This window comes from Elgaria multicarinata, chromosome 7, assembly GCF_023053635.1.
Source record: "Elgaria multicarinata webbii isolate HBS135686 ecotype San Diego chromosome 7, rElgMul1.1.pri, whole genome shotgun sequence".
Lineage (NCBI taxonomy): Eukaryota > Metazoa > Chordata > Lepidosauria > Squamata > Anguidae > Elgaria > Elgaria multicarinata.
Window position 1 is genome coordinate 57,902,060 of NC_086177.1, and position 25,786 is coordinate 57,927,845.

The 25,786-nt window shown below is 40.6% G+C and overlaps 1 protein-coding gene across 1 annotated transcript in view; it reads left to right on the plus strand.

The window, feature by feature from the left end:
• LAMA3 (laminin subunit alpha 3) overlaps nucleotides 1-22,464 on the plus strand; it is a 184,312-nt gene extending 161,848 nt beyond the window's left edge. The window contains exons 67-78 of the mRNA XM_063131300.1: nucleotides 802-942; nucleotides 1,076-1,206; nucleotides 3,392-3,526; nucleotides 4,995-5,139; nucleotides 7,937-8,100; nucleotides 9,654-9,843; nucleotides 11,086-11,226; nucleotides 17,642-17,801; nucleotides 18,054-18,184; nucleotides 19,788-19,881; nucleotides 20,848-20,967; nucleotides 21,732-22,464. Of these exons, the coding sequence (XP_062987370.1) occupies nucleotides 802-942; nucleotides 1,076-1,206; nucleotides 3,392-3,526; nucleotides 4,995-5,139; nucleotides 7,937-8,100; nucleotides 9,654-9,843; nucleotides 11,086-11,226; nucleotides 17,642-17,801; nucleotides 18,054-18,184; nucleotides 19,788-19,881; nucleotides 20,848-20,967; nucleotides 21,732-21,877 (1,698 nt within the window). The 3' untranslated portion in view covers nucleotides 21,878-22,464. The remainder of the gene's footprint in view (nucleotides 1-801; nucleotides 943-1,075; nucleotides 1,207-3,391; nucleotides 3,527-4,994; nucleotides 5,140-7,936; nucleotides 8,101-9,653; nucleotides 9,844-11,085; nucleotides 11,227-17,641; nucleotides 17,802-18,053; nucleotides 18,185-19,787; nucleotides 19,882-20,847; nucleotides 20,968-21,731) is intronic.
• The last annotated feature ends 3,322 nt before the right edge of the window (nucleotides 22,465-25,786 follow it).

The window sequence follows — 25,786 nt, forward strand, 5'->3', positions numbered from 1 at the left end:
GCTCAGAGCAGAAGCAAGCATATATTGTTGTAAGTCAGGTTCTGATGTATGTTGAATGAATCTCTACCAAATAGCATAAAATGCTAGCAGTTCTGTTTTTCCTTGGATCAGAAGCAAATCATGAATTATTTTTTCTGATATTGTCCCAAACAATATATTTCGGTACCATGCAGGTAAGTTAAAACTAACCATTTTTTCCCCACTGTTGTGTAATTGTCTGGCGAGTGGCAATTAACAAAAATGATAACAAATCTTTACATTTCAGACTTACATTAGATCCTTTGTATATTGATAGTAAAAATAATTCTGGATCGTATACAATCATTTTTATCAACCCTAGTAATAATCATTTCTCTATGTACTAACATCGAGAATCCCTGTATATGTGGACAAGTCCACCATAAATAAAAATACATGCCTTTTACCTCACAGTCTCTCCAACAAAGGCGACTGCATGCTGAAGTCACACACACCAGCTGTATTGGTATGCAGTACCATCTGTGCAGTACTTTCAAAGACATTTCTTAGATAGAGGCTGATATTGATCTGAGTGGTCTATTGTCCCATAATTTGTTCCAACTAGCATCTTCTAATTCCCTTCCAAAATCTCCTTCCCACACTTTCTTCAAGCCCACCATTGAACCCATCTGGGCATCTATTAGGATAGCATAAACTAAAGATACAATTCCCCTTCCCTACTGTTAGCATTGCTAATGTAAAGATTTGTTATCACTTGTTAATTGCCGTGAGGCTCAATATTCAGTAAGAGAAAAAGTATTCATTATCCATTTGTATTTTTAGCTTGTGAGAACTGGAAGTTTTTCCAAGAATGGAGTACTGGATTTGAATGATGATGGTTTCCCATTTACCAATGATTTCCAAGTTGGATTTGGCTTTCAAACATTCGCACTCGATGGGACATTGTTAAATTACAATTTACGGGTAGGAAAAATGTGCTTTTGCTTTGTTTCCTGTTTATATATAATTAAATTGCTTTGTTGCAAAACCCAAAATCTTTATAACCCGAAAAATGAAATTTTGTTTTGTGGGTAAATTGTTTGTGTTTTTTCTTTAGCCTGATGTATTTACTGTTCTCCTGAGAAATGGTTCTGTAGTTGTAAAGTTAGCTGATGAAGAAAGCCAGTCTAGCAAGAGATACGAAGACGGTTCAATGCATTATGTAACAGTAATGAAAGAAGACGACACGTAAGTCCAATTCTTTGATTATGGGACAGAATAAATGCTATGTTAGAGAAGAGAGAGTGTAGTTTTATTGCTTGGCTTGATGTTTGGTTATAGAGATTTGGATATGAAAATGTCAGCCCAGTGTACGACTACTGTAAAGAAGGCAAGCACCATGTTAGGCATTATGAGAAAGGGAATTGAGAATAAAACTGCTAGTATCGTACTGCTTTTATACAAATCTATGGTGCGACCACACTTAGAATACTGTGTACAGTTTTGGTCATCACACCCCAAAAATGTTATTATAGAGCTGGAAAAAGTGCAGAAAAGGGCAACTAAAATGATCAAGGGACTGGGGCTTCTCCCCTATGAGGGAAGGTTACAACAGCTGGGATAGTTTAGCTTGGAAAAAAGGAGGGTGAGGGGAGACATGATAGAAGTGTACATGGTATGGAGAATGTGGATAAGGAAACAATTTTCTTTCTCTCCCATAATATTGGAACCCGGGGTCATCCCATGAAGCTGATTGGTGGGAGATTCAGGACAGATAAAAGGAAGCATTTCTTCATACAGTGCTTAACTATAGAATTTGCTACCACAAGATGGGGTGATGGTCACCAACTTGGGTGGCTTTAAAAGGGAGATAGATAAATTCCTGGAGGGAAGCCTATCAATGGCTACTAAACCTGATGGCTATGTATACTGGATACTGCCTCCAGTATCAGACACAGCAAGCCTATATACACCAGTTGCTGAGGAACATGGGTGGTAGGGTGCTGTTGTACCCATATCCTACTTGTGGGTCCCTGGTTGGCCACTGTGTGAACAGAGTGCTGGACTAGATAGACCCTTGGTCTAACCCAGCATGGCTCTTTTTAGGTTCTTAGATAGGTTAAACTGTATTAGGATTAATGACACCAATGAATATGGATCTCAGAATCAACAAATCTATGTATTTTCACAGACTCTGCATAATCCTCTTCACATTTCCATTCTTGTATATTATAGTAGTATTAATGCCAAAACATAGAACCAGTGTATTTTTTAGCTTCGAGTGCCAAACTAGACATTACTTTAATTGTATGGTATGCAATGTGAACTTTTTCCGTAAGATTAATTATTGCAGTTTTCCTTAGGATCATAGCTGGGGAGGGAAGGAATCGCATCCCTTTGGGATCCCATCCCCATTCCTTGGGAACAATCTTTGAGATCACATCTCCCTGACCCCTGCATGCTGCAGTCCTGCTGAAAATAACCTACTCTGAACCTTATTGTTTGTTTGTTTTTAAAAAGAAACCAGTATAGTTTAGCTCTTGGTGAGCTGGTTCACACATAATGCTAACTCCAATTTAGCACTATGTGCATGAGCTACAGCAAGCCTGAACAAAGCTTTGGGCTCATGAACTCCCCCTCCCATCTCTTCTTCGCTTGTTGCTAGGAAGATGATTTATGCAGCATTTGGTTTTACTTTTACAGAATCCCAGTTTAGTGTTTGGTACATTCCCTTCCCTTTCTTATTGTTTTATTATGATTTTATTAGAATGTAAGCCTATGTGGCAGGGTGTTGCTATTTTATTGTTTTACTATGTACAGCATTATGCACATTGATGGTGCTATATAAATAATAAGAGAGCCAGTGTGGTGTAGCGGCTAAAGTGTTGGACTGGGAGTCAGGAGATCTGGGTTCTAGTCCCCACTCGGACATGGAAACCCACTGGGTAACTTAGGGCCAGTCATAGACTCTCAGCCCAACCTACCTCACAGGGTTGTTGTGAGGATAAATAGAGAGGAGGATTATGTATGCTGCCTTGGGTTCCTTGGAGAAAAAAGGCAGGATATAAAAATAATAATAATAATAATAATAATAATAATAATAATAATAATAATAATAATAATAGCTTGCATCTGTTTGGAAGCAAACAAAAATGTTTTTGTTCCACCAGATATTTGAGATTAAGGCTTCTATTAACTAAGAATAAAATTTAAAATCTGTCTGTTACAATATTAGATGTGTTACTGAGTTGATTTATTTTCATTGAGGGGGTTTCTTTCATTTTTGGTTGTATTAGTTTCATTTTATGCTGTAAACTCCTTTGGGAACAATTGTTAAAAAGTGACATACAAACCATGGAAGTAAGCAAATATTTAGATGGCCTAATAGTTTGCTCTGAAAATTTCACTCTGGTTTGCATTTTTCTTGTTATAGGCTTAAGTTACTGATTGATGATGTGCTCGAGTCAACAACAACAGTTGGAACCCTTGGAAAGAGAATGATGAGTCAACCAATAGAGCTGGGTGGGAATAATTTTGAAGGTTGCATTTCCAATGTGTTTATACAAAGGTAAACATATTACAGAATTTTAATTTACATGCAGTAATGTGTTTTCTAGGGCCGGTCACAAAATATTCTAAACATTAATAGGACATTTTCTGTTTCTCACAAAACCTGTTCCTATTTCTCACATGTTGATTATAATGAGCAAAACAGAATAGTAGCTTGGATTATATCTTTTGGGACCTCATAGAATCATAGAATAGCAGAGTTGGAAGGGGCCTACAAGGCCATCAAGTCCAACCCCCTGCTCAATGCAGGAATCCACCCTAAAGCATCCCTGACAGCTGCCTCTTGAATGCCTCTAGTGTGGGAGAGCCCACAACCTCCCTAGGTAACTGATTCCACCGTCGCACTGCTCTAACAGTCAGGAAGTTTTTCCTGATGTCCAGCTGGAATCTGGCTTCCTTTAACTTGAGCCCGTTATTCCGTGTCCTGCACTCTGGGAGGATCGAGAAGAGATCCTGGCCCTCTTCTGTGTGACAACCTTTTAAGTATTTGAAGAGTGCTATCATGTCTCCCCTGCTGGAAAAGGAATATCTGCAGTCCTGAAAGTGGAACTAGAAGAGCAGCATGCTGTTCCTAAAAAAAAGACAGTACTGTGTTGTGCAGGGTTTGGGGTATCCTGCCCCAAACCCACCCATGTCAACTGAACCGCCTGTTTTTATCACACCATTTACCTAGCATTCCATGTAGACCATCAGGGAATAGATGGAGTTCATAGATATCTAATGCACTGCATCAATTTATCAGAGCCCCCCAAAACATATGAATGTATCATTGTGACACTTCTATATTCTCATAACCACATGGTGTTTGTGAGTCCATCTGCTCTTTTCTCTCAGTTCAGGCTGCAACCTTTCTCCTGCTGTAGACTTAAGCTTGGGCAACTTCTCAAAATGCATCAGCTGTTTTCTAATATAAAGAGTGGATAAATTTTTGTAAATCAGATTCAGGCTCTTCAGGGTAAATCGGATGCAGGCCATTGCAAGGCAGTGGATTTATTTATTTATTTATTACATTTCTATGCCACCCAATAGCTAAACCTCTCTGGGCAGCTCACACAGAGCCACAGCTGAGAACCTTGCAAACTCTTTAGAAAATGTATTTCCCCCCCTCAGAAACCAGTTGAAATAAGCCAGCATTCAGAAATGTTTTAATCTCTGAGTACTTTGCCTCTCTTGCTGTATTTTATCCTGTATAGCAGCTGGCACATTTGTAGGTGGCATTTTTATTGAGACTACATAGCAATGCAAAGTAAATTTATCCTCCGGAGAGTTGTTCTGTAGGCAGCTGTGCCCAGAAAAAGTATCCACAATATAGGCGATAACGTTTTTGAAACAGTAGGCTGTCATTGACAGAGGTCCTGCCTTGCCCAAGCAATCACGCCTCACTTTAGATGGATCTTTTCCTCAGCAAGTCTGAATCCCAAGAGACAATGTTGCAATAACATTATTTTCTCTTGTCCCTGTTCTAGATCAGGACAGTTTCCTCAAATTCAAAATCTAACCGAATGTACTAAGAAGACCGACGTGTCCTTAGGAACCTGTATGATAAGGAAACAACCACAGACAATGATGCTGAAAGAATTGACATATCCGTACCATCTGAAGGTTTTGAAGGTTCGGTAAAGAAAGAATAATAATCCTAAATCTGTGCCAACAAAATACCTAATATTTGTTGTGCCATTTAATTGTAGCAGGGGGTGAGGCAACATGTTACGAGCTCCCATGTCTCTGCTTTACTTTACTGGTGACCATGGAAAGGCACATGGACAATCCATAGAGATGGTCTTGAGCTGGGTGAGGGAGACTCACAATGGAAAGGCTGTTTTCAGTAGCAATGCTTCTGTGTTTTGTGGCCCTGAGAGAGGATGGAGACAGTGGTGATAGCAGAAGCAATAATATAATCAGTGGAGGCTCTGATTCAGTGGGAATTCTGGGAAGCTGGGCTTCGAGTCAGTTGAAACTAGTTAGAAACTACAGACAAGTGTCAGGAATATGGCAACTATGCTGAATGAAGGTCTCTCATTCCTGATCACTCAGAAGCCTCTCTCTAGTTTTTAAGACTGCAACTAAGGGTTTCTCTAAATGAGTGATATATAGGATGCTTGTGACTGGCCATTCACAGACATTTGCAGGTTGATTTTGTGATATAGTCAACAGCCAGGATGTCTCCCGCAGTTTCCCCCCAGTAATCCTGTGTTTTTATAACACAGAGATAATCTGGCATCTATTTATGATGGAATTTATTCCACCACTAGATGACACAGTTTCATTACTGGAGGGAAACTGCAGGAGATGTTTCTAGACCTGGTAAGGATGTGGTGTTTTTTCCTAATGTAGAAAACCTCTAAGAGTTCCCGGACATCAGGTTCTCTCCCCACCCTACCACCACACACACACACACACACACACACACACACATTATCACAAGGGCCAACACTCAAGCCTGCTGAAAGTCACAAACTTTGTCTTGAAATTCCTTCCAGACATGTCATGACAGACTATGCTACTCAGGAGCAAAGGGAAATGCATGCTATATATGTCGTGTGTGTGTGAGTGTGAGTGTGTGCCAGGAATTAATGGATGGTTATTGTGTGGTTCATTCACCATCTCCTTAGCTACGTGAACTATTTGCTAACAGGCTGGAATTTGTATATTTACACTTTGAAATAATTACATTAAGATATCAATCATTACCATGAAAAGAACAGAGTTATTATCAATGAAGTTTTTCATACTATTGAGCTTTGTTGAGTCATCTGGGAAATGCTCATTATCTTTGCAGGATAGGAGATCTGTTTGTGCACTTATGCTGGAACATGCATCAGTCGACCTTGTCCTTTCCACACTTGCACTATTTCTAGATTCAATTTCTTTTACACCTTTTAGTGCTTCACTGTGATGACAGGCACCATCGAGCTAGGGTGCTTTTTGTTCCTTTCAGATTCCACTTGTCCATGTCTAAACCGTACAGAGAAGCTGGGAAAGTCAGGCAATTGGCATGCCAGCTTCTTCTTCCAACAACAACTCTCCACCCCACCCCACCCCAAGCTAATTAGAGCTTCTGTTGGGCTTAGGCTTTGGAGTAAAGGAAGCTGTCTATCCAAGTACAATGTCTGCCTTCCTTTTCTAGCTCCACAAAAAGCTTTGGAGTGGATCAACAGGTGTAAGCCTGTTTGATGTAGCATCTCAAGATGACTTTAAAAGCTCCATCACACTGGGGGTTAACACGCGCCCTACCTCGCTTCTCCGCCCGTGTTTTCCTTCTGTAAGTTACTTCCTCTTTCAGAAGAGGAAGTACACAATGAGCACATGGCTCATTCAGTCCACTGTTCTAATGGCGCTGCTTCTCCTGCACACAGAAGGAGAGAGCAGCAATTCAGAGTTTAAAAAAACATTGGACTTAAAGAGGAGGGTTTTTTTGTTGCACAAGGAAGGCCAGAAGGGGCAGGAGGCAGACGACGTCATGTGAGGGACCTGAGCAAACTCTGAGTGCCCAGTAACAAACGTGCAATAAAACGCTCCACGAATGGAGCTTTAAATCTACCTGAAAAGATGTGGAAAGACATTGCTATCCCATCCCATTGTAGCATTGAATGCAGTCTTCATTTTTAGGAACTAGGCACAAAGTATTCAGTGTATTGAGGGAATTGCAACCAGTCTTCTCTTTTTAGGATGAAAACTAAGATTCAATAACAGTAATAAAGATTAGCAGCCCTGATCACAAGTTAAAATTCTGATTTTACTGATTAGTTATTTCAGGCTCAGCTCCTGATACTAAACATATTGATTGAAATTCAGTCCCAGTACTTTCAAAGCACTGAGTTTTTGAAGTAAGTCAACCTTCTAGCCCAGTTCTATGCATGTTCAGTTAGATGTTCCACTAATTTTAATAAGTGAATAGATCGTTGCCTTACAGTGCAGTATGTACGTGTCCGCTCAGAAGTAAATCCTATTGAGTTCAATAAAACTTACTCTTAGGTAAGTGTGCATGGGATTGCAGCCTTGACCACTTAAGCGTCACATTCCCTCTGTTGTATGGTAATACTATCTACACAAGAAGTGACCTGTAATGCTTATTTTAAAGTGAGGCACAGAGTGGCTGGATAGTTTACTCTCATTAAAAGCTGAGAGGAGACTAGTATCTACATTTGAAAATCTCTAGTTCTGGTTCAGTCGTTTTTGAAGCATAGGTCTAAAGATACCCTCAGATTTATGACAGCAACTAGGAGAGAGAAAAACAAGATGTGAATTTTCAGACAGGATAAATGGGAAGTGCATTCTGAGTAATTTCAATGAAATTCATAACCCTTTATTCTTATCCCCACCCTCAAAATAAGAAAATTGTGTTTTGTATTCGTTTGTTCTTAGAGGTGTCCACACTAAACACTTTCATTTTCTCTTGCACATCCAGAGGAAAAAAACCATTGCCTCTTTAGCAGATGCAAATGTGCAGCAAAACAACAAGAGATGTCCTTTACATGCGAAGTTAAATTTTGTTACTGGAGCGTATCACTTTGGCAATATCCCTGATAGTCATTTATTGTTTGCAACTCCCCAAACATCGTTAGGAGACAGGTAATAAGATTAAAAAAAATTTTTTGTTCTAATCTTTTTTTTCCTTCAAAGAATCTAGAGCTTCGTGGGGTTTTGTTAGGTCTTGATCTTTGTGGCAGGATGTGACTGATGTCTGATTTAGGCAAGGTAGGTGAGAGTAAAATGGCCCAAAGGCAGAAATGTTGCCATGGGCAGGCTAGAGGCTAGAGGTCAGGCAGTGGATCAGAAAAACAAGGTTCTGAAGCAGAGACATAATTAGAGGGCTAGTGATCAGGTTCCAGTGATCAGATGAGAACCAAAGGGCCAGAGGCAGAGATGTGGACAAAGGCAGGCCCAAGGCAAAGGCAGTGTTGCTATTCCGTTGGATAAGTTGTTCACTGAGCTTCAAGTAGGAGTTATATATAGCCAGCCAGGCCCCTATTGGTTCCTGAAGTCACATGGTCCTGGCTGGAGTGAAGACCTGCAGTTCGAGCTCAACCACCATACGGTGTGTGTTGCAGCATAACGGAGACTAGGGGCTTGGCTAGATGACGGGTTTGCCCCAGTGTGGATTCGCAGTAACGGCAGGCAGGTCACCTACATGACGCAGCCACCATTATGAAGCCATCCACAGGCAAACCCCAGAAACTCTGCTGAAAAACAGTCGGGCGCTTACCCAGACTTTTTGTCTGGAGGCGTGTCACAGCTGATGGCACCCCCTGATCAGTTGCCATTGGCTGGACAGGGAAGGAGGCAGGCCTACAGGAGCTCAGGAGAGCCCCGTGGTAAATAAAAATGGTGGGGAGAGGAACAGGCCCTGTTTCTCTCCTCCCCCCCCCCCCCGGATTTTTTTTCCAAAAAAAAAAATCTGTATCTGCGAAGCTGCGCAGATACAGATCATAAACAAAAACAAAAAAAGGGAGGGAGGAATGGGCAGCCGGAGGGAGGAGAGGTGGTTCGGGTGCCCTGAGTCCCTCTCCTCGTCCTCCTCTGGCCGCCTCGTTCCTCCCCCATCCTTCCTGGTGCTCAGCACAGCGGCAGTGGAAACTGTGCCCTTGCGTTCCTGCCCATGCAGATGCCATGAAGGAACGCAAGTGCAGGAGCTGCAGGCCTCGCAGCACCAAGTCAGGGGCTAGGTCAGTAATGCTCTCAGCTGAAAGCTGTCCAAGTAGTTCAGGGAATATATGCCTTTGAGTATCCTGTCACCTTACAGGTGTTTTCAGATTGGATTTAATATCTTGGTTTAATATCTAGATTGGTTTAATAGCTAGCAGTAGTAGTAGTGATGTTAAAAATGAGGACAAGGTGATATTTGTTCGATTATTTATCTGATGATCAGTCTTGGGCTTTGATATGACAATCCAGATTCAAATCTCTTTATCTTTGAAGCTTCCTGGGAGTCTTTGGGCAAATCATCCCCTTCATCACAGGTTATTGGGAGTACTAGAGAGACAAGAATTGCAAAGAACTGTATGCACTGAATACTGGTATAATGAGAAATAATAATAATAATAATAATAATAATAATAATAATAATAATAATATACCCTCCTACTTATTGTTTCATCGTCTCGGATACTTTTGTTATATTCAAGGTCCCATTTTGCTGTTGACGTTCGTACATCATCCCCTAAAGGATTAGTCTTCTTCATGGGAAACAAGATGGAGAAAAGATACATGGCTCTTTACCTTTCAAAAGGACGTTATGTATTTTTACTTGCTGCTGATGGTAGGAAAATAAAAATCAAGAGCAAAGCCAAATATAATGATGGACAGTGGCATACAGTGAGTATGAGAACTGTTTAAGTTAAAGAACTTGGCCATTTGTTAGCTATTAGAATACATAGAGCAGCTTTTCACTTCAATCTGACAGTATATGTGATGCTCCAGACGGACAACTTTCCATATCATATAGACGTTTTCTGAATATTCCTTGTTATCATAGCAGCTCAGCCAATCAGTACAGAGACTTCATTACTGCTATCAAAAACTCCATTTGTGGATTATAATAGTAACATGGGACCTGCAACAAAATGTTGCAGTGTGGAGTGCTCCTGTTCACAGTGCCAACCAGCCAGCTATGCTATTTTCAAGGATACTCCGGATCTCTTAACCTCCCTCCCCGCCCCACCCCCACCTCCAAGAGACACTTGGCATTCTGTGGCCATTAAGTATGTCCAGTTCTTATTGGGGTGGGGTGCGTGGGTCCCTTTTAGGGTCCCCCCCTTCTAAAGTGTTTTTTGTCTTTCTGCAAACCTTGGAGTCCCTTCCAGATCTGCCTGAGATTGAACTGGAGGCAGAACAAAGGAAAGATCTCACTCTGCCGGGTCGGCCTCTTTGGCCCACCCCCGTCATCGCACTGATTGGCTCAGCAGTCCCCTCCTGGGGAGGAGATGCTGCTGCTGCTGGGTCTGTGCTGCTGTGTGCAGGAAAAGCAGCATGATAAAAACAGCCCCTGAATGGGCCACGTGGTTTTTGTTTACTTCCTCTTTCCCCTGTTGGAAGAAAGAGGAAGTACCAAAAGCGGGGGTGGAGAACTGACGGGTAAGGAAACATGATTTCCCCCCGTGTGATGTAGGTGCAGATGAATTATATAGGAAACTTTAAAGAGGCCAACATACTAAAATACTCTCCAGATCAAGGAATTGCCGGTCGACTACACAATAGATTAACTAAGTCTATGGGCTACAGCTTATTTAACCTCAGGTCAGACACCATTGTCGCCTAGGTAAAGCTGCATTCTGTTTTGGGCTGAGTATTTCATAATTCAAAACTGCAGAATGTGGTAATTGCTGCAGAAGTCAGTTTCTTAAAAAAATGTAGCTTTCCTTTATGCAATGAGCACAACATTTTGAAGATGGTTTTGAAAACTTGTGGACAGACTGATGTTTCCCCAATATATAGAATGCTAAGTAAAATACTGGCAAAAGAAACAGCCCCATTATCCACTAGCATGAAGAAAAGTACTTTGCATTAGTCCAGGACCATACTTTGTACATCTTTCTGTGATGTTTGTCTCCTGAAAAGGTGGCGTTCAGCAGAGCTGGAAAGAAAATGCGCCTTGTTGTGGATGGTTTGAAAGCTCGAGAAGGAAACATACCATCTACTTTCTCTGCCAGGATTGAGTCACCAGTCTACCTAGGAGGGGTTCCTTCATTAAAAGTTCAGGTAAAAAGCGGAGCTTTTCGTGGATTTAGATGTTATTTTATTTGTGCTTTTATTCCAGTGCTCTCCATAAGTCTCAAGGCAGGTTACATTTCCTTTTCTATTTCATGTTGCCTGTAAATAAGTGAGAACCAATATTTGACAGGCGGGTCCCTTTCTAGCTTGACTCTCACTGGAAAGCAGAGATGGCCGTGTAGATGTAGATTCCAGTTCAGATCAGGAATCCTTTGGTTCAGGCACTTGCCTGGATGCACAACGCTTTTGTGGCGGAACCCGAAACCACGGGTTCCTGTGTGGTTCGCTGAGTGGTGGTCAAAGACTCTCAAGACACAATTTCTCTCTCCTTAGAAGGTTTATTACGAGCAGCGCTGCAAGGTGGCAGTCTGAGGAAACTGCCCAATAATTTCAGGAAATGTCAACATATTTATAGAGTCAGTTCCCCTTAGATACCATGGCAGAACTTTCTCACCAATCATAATACAGTTCTGAAAATGCAACAACCAATAAGAAGCTAAGCATTTAGGCATGTACAGAGTATGAGTGCTTCGTTGACTAGAAGATATCACAGTTACAGAAAAACATCTCTATCTGTTATTTTCTTGGTTATCTTTCCTTGCAGGCATCCTCCACCCTCTGACTGCCGGGGTGGACAACGCCTATGTTGTCATATAGTTTCTGCATCAACTTAACTCTAAAAGCAAAAGCAATTGCAGCATTAAAAACAAGGTTTAAAGGAACAGGAAGCCATGAACTTTATGAACTATAGCTAAGGATGATAGGCCATTTTCTCATACCTATGGGCATAGCAAAAGAACCAGCTAAAATTCCGCGACAGATTCCCTCCTGATGGTCGTTGCTTTGCCCATAGCCATAAAACCATTCTCTATTAAAGCTCTAATCTTCACTCTTTTGTTCTTTGCTTAATAATGCAACTAAACACTTTTTTTTTTTTTTTACCTGCTCAAGTCATGGGATGCTTTTGAGACTCTTTTTTGGATTGCAATGCAAGGCAGGGCTTGTATAATAAGAAATAACACACACTCAAATTTCATTTTTACAATTCAGAGAACTATAGAGGTTAAAAACACACAAAGTAGTTGTAACGGCATTGTCTTAATATCTTCTCTTCACTGAATGTCTCTTAGAGCATCCAGATTTCGTTGGAGGGTTATTATGCCTCGTTAACTCTGAAACTCTTGACTTGAGGTTAAAAGGACAGCTGATCTTGCTGACTGACCAGATGTCGTTCCGTGGAGGGGAGTTCCTGCTCTTCAGCCTCAACTCGCTCTCTCCACTGGACACTTGGTCGCTTAGCATGTGCAGGGGGCTCTCTTGGCTTCCTCCTGACAGCTTCTTTCATCCTTTAACATCTCAATCAGGTCTGAGTAACTTTCTAGTGCAATTGGATCATCTGGATCATCTGTCTGGCATCCTGGATTTAGCTTTTTCACATGGGCTGCATGTATCCAGGTGTGTGTGGTCAGCAACACAGTATAAGGTCCGTCCCAAGTAGGAGCCAACGAATTGGGCTTTTTATGGACTTTTATGAACACTGCATCTCTTGGTTAGAAATGATGACATGGAACATCAGCTGGAATCAGTTGCTTGTTTCTCATTTTTCTTTGGAGTTGAACTAATAGTCTGTGTAAGTGTAGAACATTACAGATTATTTCCTCACTGCTCTCAGTGAGGGGAAAAATGGTTTTGGCAGAGACAGTCCAACAGCCATAAGCTTCCCAAATACAATCTTATGTTGTGTGAGTCTATGTTTTCTGTTGGGGCTGTTTCTCAAGTTCATTAACACCAAAGGAATTTCACTTAATTCGTAGTATAGTCTGAATTCACCTTTAAAGGTACGCTAAATCTGGGCACCACTTCTCTTAGTAAGCATTTAATTGTGGATTTTTCTGTTGCATATTATACAGGAAAACTTTCTACCCATCTACTGAAAATGCACACAACAGTCAAACAGTATTTAAATCTTATTGCGTTAGTAAATTCAATAAAGTCAATCTGCAATATTGAAATGGACTATAAACTCACGGGTGTGTGCAGATAGTTTAGGACTATAAAAACTTCAGGCAAGTTACACACTTTTGGCACACTCATTTAGCTTTGGGGCACACCATTGTTTAAGTATGTTAGTGTCTTAACTAAATCTCAAGATGCAATTAGTTTGTCATTATAAAATACCCATACATTATTTTTCTCAATTTTTTATTATTATTATTTTCCTCTTAAGATTCTTTTCTTTAAGTTGCACGATTCTTTTTCCCAAGTTGGAATAGTATCCTGGGAAAAGAGTGTTCTCTTTAGTGTTGGATTTGCAAGATTGTTTCAAACAACTTTGCAGCTAAAGGGCTATTTGCTATAGGCCCTCCTGCGGCTGTCATAAAGCCTCTATATTCTTAGATTTGCTCAACTGCATGACAGATTACAAAACAATATTGTATGAATATTTATTGACAAATCTTTTGCTAGGTTCTGGTTAAAGCAATTAATTCTGCGGCTTGTGCACTTCGTGGCAGAGCGAAACTTTCTAATGTGGTATACACTTCCTTTTTATTTTAATTTTATCAGTACTTGAGAAATTACTGCATATCTGGCTACTAGCTCTCCCCAGCTGTTTCCTTTACAAGAGCTATCAGTAAACAGAACTATATCTGGAGCTGGCAATGTAACATCTGTCAAATTCTTGAATTACCACTTCGCAATCATTTAAGGTAGTGCACTGTTTAAGGGTAATTGCTGGTAGTATCTGCTCGTATCGAGTCAATCTCTGATTCGATAGAAATTGTGTAGATTTGGTTATCAACAGGGCTGCGACGGTGGAACTCTAACCCACAATTTTATTTTTTTTTTAATTTCAAATCAGCTGCTTTTTCTTTACAAGCAAGGCGGTAGCAGCCACTGCTTGGAGCAAGGTGGAAATCCTTGTGCAGCTGCGTCTAATTGTGCAGAGTAATATGCTATTCGCAAGCCCAGTGCATGAATTTTGGTTAATGAGGTTATTAAGTCTTCTCATCTCTGACCATTTTATTTCCTCTGACCATTTTAGCGGTTCAGGGACTGAATCTCGTGGTTTGTATCAATTTGTATCATGTAGCTTGCTAATAATGAGAAATTTGGTATCATAGCTGTTTTTATTTTTAGGTCTTCTTAGTTGCAATACTGCGTCTATGCACTGTTTAGCCAAACTTCTTAAGGTAGGATTTGAGTCTGGAGCTGTTCTATTTGCAAGGTTAGCAACTTGGTTTCTAATTTTTCTTTTCCTAGTTTTCTTTCTTGGATGTCATCCCAGTATTGGGTGGCGGCCCGTAGAATTTCCTCGGGCGTGGCCTCCCGATACCCGATGACTGCAGTCCTAATTTTACCTGAAATTTCACTGATAAGCCCATTTAGAAGCAAATCAGTTATTTGCCAGGCATTTTGTGGATCGCTTGGGTCTAGATTAGAATGCTTTCTAATAGCACACTCCAGACGTGCTTGATAAGCTCTGGGGCTTTCATCTTTAAGTTGTTTTGTGTCTCGAATGGCAGTCATATTTATGCGTTTGCCACAAATTTGTCGAATTGCTTGCCACAATGTTTCTCTTTCTTGTCTCATTCGCTGGAGGTCTGCGTCTGTCAAACCTATTTCTCCTGCTTGGGGATTTGCTGGCCAGGCTGTAAGGGCTTGGTTATTAGGGTTTCTGGCCGCAACTAAAATTCTATCAAAATCATGTTTAGGTATGACCATTCTCAACAGATCTTCAAGATCTAACGCTGTAGGGTTATATAATGTTGCCAAATTTTGAAGCTCTTCAATAAATCTCTCAGGGTCTTCTCTAAGGGCTGGCAACCTCTGTTTGAAATTCCAAATATCAGAGGAACTCCAGGGCTGGTAAGCTCTAATTGGAGCTTGGTTTGGATCAGCAAAATTTGGATAAGTACGCACAGGGAGCAATTTACTGGGAGTGCTTCTAATGTCTTCTAAAGGTCCTAAATGTGCAAACAGTGCTTGGTCATTCTGGGGCTGCAGCAAAGGGGCTGAGGCTATCTGGCTGGCTGACAGTCCCAACTTCTGTTTAAGCAGATTCAAGCTATTTTTCTGACTGGCTATTACACTCTCTACTTGCAATCTTGATCTTTGATCATCCCAAAGAAACCAGTAATCTATCTGGGAGGGTTGTTTTCTTTCTAAATAATGCCTCAAGTGCGTGAGTCTTTCGGGTTCAAATGTCCCTACTACAGGCCACTGCAATGAGGGTAGATCTTTAGTAAAACATGGCCACTTGTCTTGACACAGAGTCACTAATCTTTTTAAATTCAACCTAGATGGCATACGATCTTTGTAGATCTTACACATTTTCTTTAACGGGGTTTTTTCTGATTCTGGGCTGCCTGTTTTTGACCCGGAGCTTCCCATTATCTCTTTTGCTCCACAGTCTGAGGTTACTTACAAAAAAAACCACAGTAGCTATTTCTTCTGTTCTTATCTATGCACACCGTTTCTCGTTACCACACTCAAGCACGTGAAGAGCTTTCGTACGTGGCAACTTCTAATTCAAAGGTTGTGGGTTTTTGGGCACAAGCACAACAGGGGTTTTCACAACAGGGCTTATAACAGGGTGTCTGTGCTTTTCTCACCCCCCTAACAGCACTGTCCCTTTGCAAGGGAAGGCACGATAGATAGAGTTTTGATTGGCACAGCTCATAAGTGGAAGGTAGTAGGAAAGGTGGTCCACTCATTCAGGGCAACTCATTCAGACATGTCACATTACACATAACACAGGTATGGCTTATATAGGAGTCCTGTTATTTCTCAGGCTCATAATAGGAATTGGGGTAGGAAAGAAGACAAACAAACAGACATAAATGTTCCTGTTTGGAACGTGTGTCTCTACTGTTAAGGTTTCTTTATCTGAGCTCTTTCAGCTGATTATTTCTTGTTCCCTTTTTTTCTTTTTCTCTTTTTCCTCCTGTTTCTCTTTTTCTATTTTTTTTTTTTTTTTTATTTTCTTGGCCGGACTGGGTCTTCTACCCAGGCTGGGGCGCGACCCCAGACTTTCCTGGTGCCTCCTTAGAGGGCTTACCCACACCGGGTCCTTTGCCATTCAAAGTGCTCCTGGAGCACTGCCAACACTGTAATTGTTTCATGAGGGGGGAAAGCTACTCTACCTATCCAAGTTTTGCATAGGCTATTCTGGTTTTGTGTTTATAACAGTCTACTGAGACAGCATTAACTTTTCTTCCCTGTTAAATTTTTGCCTTACGTATTCACTTGATAATAAGGATCTACTAGGCATATTTTCACACATTGTTTTGACCACAAATGGGACCGGCTATGGTTAACTAAGCACCCTGGAGAAGCTTGGGTCCTGCTCCTGCTTTTCTCTAGGTTTGTGTGGTTCCATGTTCAGGTGGCTACTAGGAGGAGGGCTTTCTCCGCTGTGGCACCCCGGCTGTGGAATGAGCTCCCCAGAGAGGTCCGCCTGGCGCCTAGACTGTACTCCTTTCGTTGCCAGCTGAAGACCTTTTTATTATCCCAGTATTTTAACACTTAATTTTAACTTAAATTTAAATTTTACTGTTTTAACTCTGTATTTTAATTTTATATCAATTTTGCTGCGTGGTTTTTATTCTGGTTGTGCTTTTATATTGTATTGTGTATTTGTGCTTTTAACCTGTTGATTGTTTTACTATGATTTTAATTTTTGTGAACCGCCCAGAGAGCTTTGGCTATTGGGCGGTATAGAAATGTAATAAATAAATCAATGCTCTCCTCTATATCTATGCTCTGGTCTGTTCCCCTTTAGCCCCTTCCCAATTCCTGTTCAAAATTAGAATTCTGACTTCTGAACCTCAGCTGTATCTGATAATCTGTATGGTCTAGAGCAGGAATGCACAACTTTTTGGGCATTGAGATCTGCAATGGATAACTGCCAGGGGCCTCCTGTGTGTGCACACGGGCATGTATGTCCACATACACGTGCACTTTCAAACTGAGTCATACACACACTCTCATTCTTCCCCCGATACACACACACACACACACACACACACACACACACAGTCACTCTTCCCCTCCCAACAGATACACACACACATCCCACCACCACCCTAGATAGGGCTTTCGTGTCCTAGTGGTAAGAGAGACCGGTGCTAAGTGAAGGGTTTCTCTTACTAGTGCTGGCAAGGGAAATCCCAGGCTTTCTTAAGGTAGTGATAAAGATAACAAGGAAGCAATCTAATTATCTCCAATTTCTCCTGAGAAAGCCGGGATAAGGGAAGGCAGCTCTAGTGCTAGCAAGGGAAACCCTTTTCTTACCTCCAATCTCTCCTGAGTGCATGGAGTGCACAAATGTGCATGAAGTGGTGCATTACTGAAGTATATATCATTGAGTGCATCATAACTTACGTTGGGTTTATATTTTCAGAATTTACCAAAGAAGAGTTTTGTGGGTTGCCTGAGAAACTTTTATGTGGCCGGAAAGCTGGTACATACTTACCAACGGAACAGTGGTGTTCTGCCTTGCTTGGATAATACTCTGGAGAACGGGGTATCTTTCTTTAATGAAGGGGGACATATTGTCATTGGTGAGTACTGTAGGAGGAGTTATGGATTCTGATCAAAAGCACCCCATTCGCTCAGACTCACATTGAGTCCTTTCGCCATGCACAGGCATATTCTGTCTTAGCCAAAGGGGGCAATTCCACTTGCACAGGGGGAGTGAATTTGCTCCTTTATTGAACACTGTCTCAGAGAGCTGCTAAAGGTGCATGAAACTGAGTTCATACACTTGACATCCTCTTTAACATAACTATTCCCAATTCTTTTTTGCACCCCAGAAAGCACTTTTTCGATGAATTTGGAATATCAGATCACATTTAAGATTCGTCCAAGAAGCTTGACTGGCATTTTAATCCACACTGGCAGCAAACGAGGGAACTATTTAACTGTTTACATGGAAGAAGGCATGGTGGGTGTGATTTATTTCTTCTTTTTTACTGAGTTAAACTGCCAACATTTGGTGAGGACAGGGAATAAGAGACAGAGAGAGATTCTAGTCCTGAGAGGTATTATCAGTAGTTACCAAGGGCCTGTCTTCATGGTTCCGAGTGGGCGCCACTCCGCCGCCAAACCCCCACAGTATCACTGATGCAGGGTGGCATCACATAATACAGGTGAAGGGAGGCAGTTTGGGCTTTCCAGCAGCCATTAGGCTCGTTGGCCCGCCCCCTGCCCTCTTCCTGGGTGAATCAATCAGAGGGTGGCCTATGCCAATCAGAAGGTGTCCTATGCCTGGGCATGTCTCTGCCATGACTCCAGAGCATGGCTAGATGGCGGATATGCCATACTCGCCTCGCTCTGGAGAAAAAAATCAGGGTAAGTCCCCAACTTTTTTCCTCTGCAACTTCACTGTAAAGCCCCAGGATGGATGCGCGGTGGCTATTGCATCATATAATCAACACAGTACCACCGCACACCCACCTCTGGGCTTTTCATGCATTTAAACAGCACCCAGATGTCCTTATCCACACATGTACGCAAATTCACATGAATACACACGTACCTGCCAAACCTAGAAATAGAGGGAGCTTTTACAGAGGCTTGGTACACACTTGACAGATCTTGTATGGCACCTTGACAAAATGGAGAAATTGGCTCAAAGATTGAGCCCCCAACAGTACAAGTTTTATTTTATCCTCAATGCTTACAGAAAGAAGAATATTTAATTATTATACCAACCCATCAGCACTGGATTGGCAGATTATTCTCAACAGAAAAATAGAGACAGATATAGGAGGGGTAGTCTTGTTCTATAAACTTTAATTGCAATAAAGGCGGATAGACTAGCATACTATGATCAAGATGCCCTTGCCATGAAACACCTACTCATAAAGCCTTTTCCAGAACAAAAGACATATTAGACAAGGTGCTAAGGTGATGGCAACATAGATTTGAAATCCAAACTACACTTGTACAAAGGACATATAAAAGCCAGTTCCCAGAATTCCATTACACTCTAGTTTGACAAACAGTTACAGGATATGCAGGTGAAGGACTGGGATCATGCAGATAGAGGTTGGTTTGATTTGCATTGGTTCCTATTGAATTCTATTATGAATTCTATGTATATGAGACAGTATTGAAAGTGGGCAAAATCTACCCTTGTTCCCCAGACACTGGAGGCATTGGGGGCAGTTGAACCAAAAGTGGTGTCTCTGGGTGCTCTCCTTTGGTTACCTTAATGTGCGTGACATTATTATAAGTTACCAGCAGCTAGTAAAATCAGATTCAACTCAGCCACAGCCACCTGGAAAGCTAATGTGTATATATTTTTCATACCATAGTAGTAAACACCAATTGAAAAATAGTTCGTCTTGGAATTCAAGAAATATGATGTACCTGTTCTTAAAGTATACAAATCTGGAGTTCACAAATAAGGCAACAGTCCCTAAAAGCACTGATGAAATTAATCAAGCTCAGCAAATCTTTCATAATTGCATACTGTGTCTGGATTTTTATTTTATTTTAGTCTTTTTGTTACTGGTAATTTAAAAGATTTCTGTTTTTCACAGCTCACTGCGTCTGGAAATAATGGTGCTGGAGAGTTCTCAACGTCAGTCACACCTCAGCAGTCCCTGTGTGATGGAAAATGGCACTCCATAGCAGGTACTGTGCAATCTCATTCACCAGTTCTTTAGAGACAGGATAAAAGGAACCTCAGACATAACAGAGCTCCAAAAAATATGCCTTATGCTTTTTTAAGAAGTCTGTTCTGTTGTATTTTAAATTTTAAGACTTCTATAGATCCCTGGTCCTGCTTGCAAGAATTCTGATTATGAACATATTATGATGACTGCAAAATGGATAAATTTGTTTTGAATAATCCCAAGACACTCCCATAAACTCCAGGGGGACTTTCTCGAGGATTGTTCTGAAACAAATGGTTTGTTGGCTAAATCAATGAATTTATTAAATAATTTTTAGACTGTGAATTGGTGAGGTTGTTTTTGCTCTCTTTGTTTTGTACTGTAACCACAACAGTTTTCTGATATGCTTTTATCTTTGGAATAACGGTGAAATAAATCTCATTCCTGCAAGGAAATACAAGTAGAAATCCCTATCCTTATATGGGCTAAACTTCATGTTATGCTACAGCTGCGTGTAGGATCAAGCTAGCACCTTTGGGGGAGGTAGCATTTTCAAGCAGGGAAGGGATGGAGCAGGGAACACTTAGCCTTTCCCCTATTAGCCCATTTTCCTCTGAGCCATATGTCCTTCAGCTTCCTTTTCCCGCAAAAGACTCAGTCTTTGTGTTTGCAAGGTAAATATGTCCAGAAGCGCAGGTGTAAAAGCAGCATGGAGTGGGGTAACAGGGAGAAAGGGCCTAGCAAAGGAAAGGTTAAACACCAGGCTAATATTGTACAGGGCTACAATGTAATCTGTAGTGTGGCCATAACTTCAGGCATACTATGTGAATATTTCATTTGTCCAGAAAAGAAGGGGTGGCTTAAAATCATAGGGGACAAAAGATTTTTATAAGGTCGACATCCATGGAAAGTTTTTACTATATTTGAAATCGTCCAATATCTTCAATGGGGGAACAAACTGATTATTTCATCTGATTGTTCATAGTAACTCAGAAGCAGAACACTGTGCACCTTGCCGTAGATGCAAAGAGTAACTACACTGCTGGACCATCAACTATACTTTCCACCAGCCATGCCCAACCACTTTATTTTGGGAGAGTTCCAGGTAGGAGGACTCATTAGTTAATCATTTGTGGTTGCTGCTTCATTTTATTTTGGAAATGTTCATAATGAATGTGACAACCTTCTATCTGGCAAAACTGCACTCAGTCAAAGGAGAGTGAACTCCCTGACACAGTTTGCACAATCACCATGGCTTAAACAGGCCATGGTGGCTTGTTTAAGCTGCGGTGATAATGCAGACCAGGCCAATGTCAGACATTCAGTACAGAATGCCTGAACAGAGTTAATATGACAATCCAGGAGTGAAAAGATGGTTAAATTTGCTATAAATTTAAAGAAATAGCCAGTCACATCCTTACTACACAGTTGACCATGCTACTACTTATTTACTGTTCTGTTTGCTAAAGAATCCCAATACTAAGTTGAGCCAGTTGATTCTACCTGAAGAATACCACTGCAGGAAAGAAGGCACACCCTTTATATTGTGCATGTGAGAGAGAATGTGTGTGTCAATCAAGAGGGAGAAAACAGAAGAAACTCAGCTAGAGCTATCCAAAACTGGATCAGAGAAGTGGTTCCCATATATAATGGGAGTAAAATGCAAAGTAAAATGCCACGTGCAAAGTACTTTTAATTGCTGCATTATTTCTCACCAGGAAGCAAACTATTTGTTTTCAGTGGGAATGAGAATATTGTGTTTCATTTCAACTTCTATTAACAAAGAAGAACATATCTCAGAACCAGACGCTGGCTTTCTATAATCCCATACCAAATTGCTCATGTGTTCTGTACTCTTTCTCTTTACAGTTAATTTGGAAATACCATGGCTTCCTGTTCAGAATGTATTTCTTGGCTGTCTGAAGGATGTCAAAATCAGTGACAAACCTGTCTTAATCAGCAACGTTTCAGACATTCATGGTGTTGTCAGCTTGCAAGGCTGCCCCGTCAATTAACTGTATCTTCTCATGGTGAAAAATCTCATGTACTGTATGAATTGCCACAAAATGGTTTCATCTCCTCTCATCTCTGTGTTATTCTTGCCATTTGTTTCCAACATGGCTTAAGATGTATATGTCCCCCCGCCCCCAGAATTATGGAGTGCCGCCATTGTTAAATGCTTTATGAAATCCTTGCTTTTCTGTCTACAGTTCACTGTTTATGATAGAGTCATGTGAAATACGAAGTGGCCTTGTATAGAATGTAATCTGGTGAGATCCTGCTTCTCAGCCACAGTGATGCATAACTAGAGCAATTGCATTGGCAGAAGAGCCCAGTCCTGAGACTCCTGACTTGACAAGCGCTACCCCAATTAGAATAGGGAATCCTTTGGATTGTAAGCAGGATCTGACCTCAGAGACAGAATTTTATAAAAATAGAAAATGATGTTGGGTTGCTGAACCAGTTCTTTTATGCTGAAGCGTGCATTACATAATTGACCAAAATAATATAAACTGCGTATAAAGCACTTTAAAAAGAGTGGGATTCTGAGGTGACAGTTTCAAGAGTTCTGTGACCAAATAAAGGCAAGTTGCTTTTTAAAAATCTTCTGTATGTTTGTCATACTCTCACGCAGCAACATTTCCATCAGCTTTAATCAAAAAGCTTGACTGAATAAGGTCAATGAGTTTAGGCCCATTATCTTTGCACAGAAGACTTAATATGCATAAGATGTCTCTATGTAGCATAATTTCTCTGAATAATAACAGAAGTAGAACAGATGTTTTGCTTGTTTTGACAAAATTAAGGTGGCGTGATCCTCTCATGGTTTCAGTCTGGAGATTGCAGGATTTGCAATCAGGAGCTTTCTTTAAGCTATAACTCTAGAAAACTGGTCTGCTTGATGATTTGTCAACATCTTAGATGGTTTCCCTGCAGCTTCTTTACCTTTAACTGTACAGCCTACTTAAGAAATACCAATGAAGAAATATCTGACCACGGGCTAAAATGATACACCCAATTCTATCTTTTGGAGAAGGTGCTTATTATGATAGAAACACTGAAATCAGAAGTATTTCAGAAAATGACTGTGTAATCCTATGACCTTGCCATACTGGCTGCCATTTTTACGCCAGTGTAATGTCAACAAAGCATAGTTAGACTATGCACTGCCAAAATAAATGCTGAGAAGAAAACAGCAGTACAAATATGAGAGAACATAATAACCATGTAAGTGTTTCCCAACATCCTTGCTTACTCTGTACAGCACCATGTACATTAATGGTGCTATATAAATAAATAATAATAATGTGTGGGGTGCTTTGTCTTTGTACCCCAAGTTGGCTGAGTGATCCTGTTAGTTATTTGTGTGTGGAGAATCCTAAGGAACAGTATATGTAAGGTTTCTGGAAAGATTAGTATTTATTTATTTACATTATTTGTATACAGTTCCACTTCCAAAAGTTTTTGGAGATGTGAACAGCAGATAGGATAAAAGAATAAAAACACCATGTTAAAAAATACTATTTTAAAAAAGACACAATGTTGTGACAAAACCAAGTTCTGGGGAAACTGGCTGGTTGCTCAAGGAAGGTTTCCTGAAATAAGAGTGTAGCAATAATTTAGAATAGACACAGATGTTTAAAAATTAAGGTTAAAATTCACCTGGAATGCCTCCTTCACAAGAGCATAGCTGCTCTCTTGCACAAGTCATTCATTTCAACAGGGCTTGCACAGGAAATGTTCCCAGTAGATTGTGCCTTTAGATTACTTTCCTGAAAATTACAAATTTTTGCAATTCACACCTCAAGCTCACAGAATATGGAGGGAAAAGATTCCCACCTGTATTGGTTCTGACTGCAAAGGTATTTGGTAATATGTATGATTTGTATGAACTCAGTATGACTAGAACTACTGCAAAATCTGAAAGTAATAGCCATAGGTAGTATGCAGCAACCCTTCTCTGCCTGTATTTATTGTGGTTATTATTTTCTCATTATTAACATTGCTAAGGAATCCATTCTTCACTAGAACATTAACACCTCCTTCTGCCACTCAATAGGATATATATTGCTTTGATGATGTCACTTCACATTGGAAGAGGCACTCTTCACGCTATATATTAATGGATCATAATAGAAGAACTATCCCATACAGAACCTTAACTCTGAGGTTTGGCTGAGTGTTAGAAGTCATAGTACAGTGTCATGAACCATCCCTTTGTTTTCTCAGAACATTCCGTAGCGTTGAAGTTCAATAACCTATTTCATAAAGTGTGATGATTCTAACCAGAAGACAAAAGCAGTGACTGTGATACCATCCCAGCCACTTTTGCTTGTTTCCTAACCTTCCCTGTCTTGCCCCTTCTTACACTTTCCATAATATATAGGAAAGCATCTGGTTCCTAAAAAAAGAGATAACCACATTTACATGCATCTAGTATACCATTAAACAAGTGCCTATTTGCAGCTGTGACTAGCAATTATCCATCCTACTATTCTTCCATGCCACCTCTTGTCTATTTTACTGCTTCCGTTTGGCATGTCAGCTGAAGTAAAAAAAAAAAATCTCCTCTAGAATCCACAGGAAAGCATAGATTCTTACATGGGTAAAAAAGTTTGCAGTAGATAACCCATAGCATGGCAACGCAATGGCATATTTTACAAGCCGCTGGATGCTGCTATGGAAAGACCTAACCTTTGGTTTGTTAAATGCAGTCAGGCCACCACAGATGGTTTTTCTGCATAAAATTTTATGGTGTTGGTATTAACCTTCTGAACATAGTAATTTTATTTAGAGGGGAAAGACAGATTAAAAATGAGAACGTGCCTTAGGCCAGCTCAAAATGATAATTTTTGTTACAAAGTGAGTTATGATATTCACTGTATTCACAACCCCAATGCTTCTGTGGTGTAAATGTTGATTATTCTTGTTTTATAGGTGAAAAATTAAGATACTGGCTGCATTCGGACAACACGATAGTCAACAGTGGAGTAATAACCAACTCAACAGTTGTTTCTCTAGGGGGGACTCCCCACACAACAAGATAATAATCACCCATGGTGTGGATTAGGATCAGTATTGAGTTGAATATTAGTCCACGCTGAGTTGACTCTCTCATCCCTGCCCTCTCTCCCCCGCATAGTCCTCCTGCTAGTATCCCATCAGTCATTGTTGCTGAAAATCTAACTTGCCAGTTGGACTAGAGTGGCAGCCACCGCTTTGACCACTCTTGCTTTGCCTGTGGCTGACGAAATAACCCATGGTGCTCTCCACACAACACGTTAACCAATGGTGGTTCAAATAACCAACTCTGCACAGCATTGTTTATTTGCATTGGTTATTACAGCCCAATAACCAACCACTGGTTAAAAAACTCCTGCCACACAACACAATAACCCACAGAGGGTTAAATAGCCAACTGTCAACTATTTAAACCACCATTGGTTATCGTGTTGTTTGAACCCAGTCACTGACTGGCTCGACCTTTCATCCCCCTGAAAGAGCTTGGATTTGAACCCAAGGCTGAGTATAACACTAGCCACTGACTGGAGAGCATAGTGGCTCCTGCTAACCCTGGAAAGAGCTTGATTTAGTAACAGAATTAAAGCTTAGTTTCTATCTCAAAATTAGTACAAATTAAGATATTTCAGATGAGTTTTAAGTTTTCAGGCAAATCTTAAAACTCATTTCAGCTTATTTGACATAGCTTTATACTTAAGTTTTCATAAATTAAAAAATGACACTTTTTAAACAGCAGTAGCTGTCTTAATAGCAAACGTTTTGGGGAGGCATTCACTCTGCTATTTTTCTTCCATGGGCTACGACACCAGTCTTGGCCTCTTTCTGGCATTTCTGGTCAGGCATAAACAGCCCCAGGTATTTTTTGAGAGCTTCAAGGATCAGAAGAAATTTATAAAAAATAA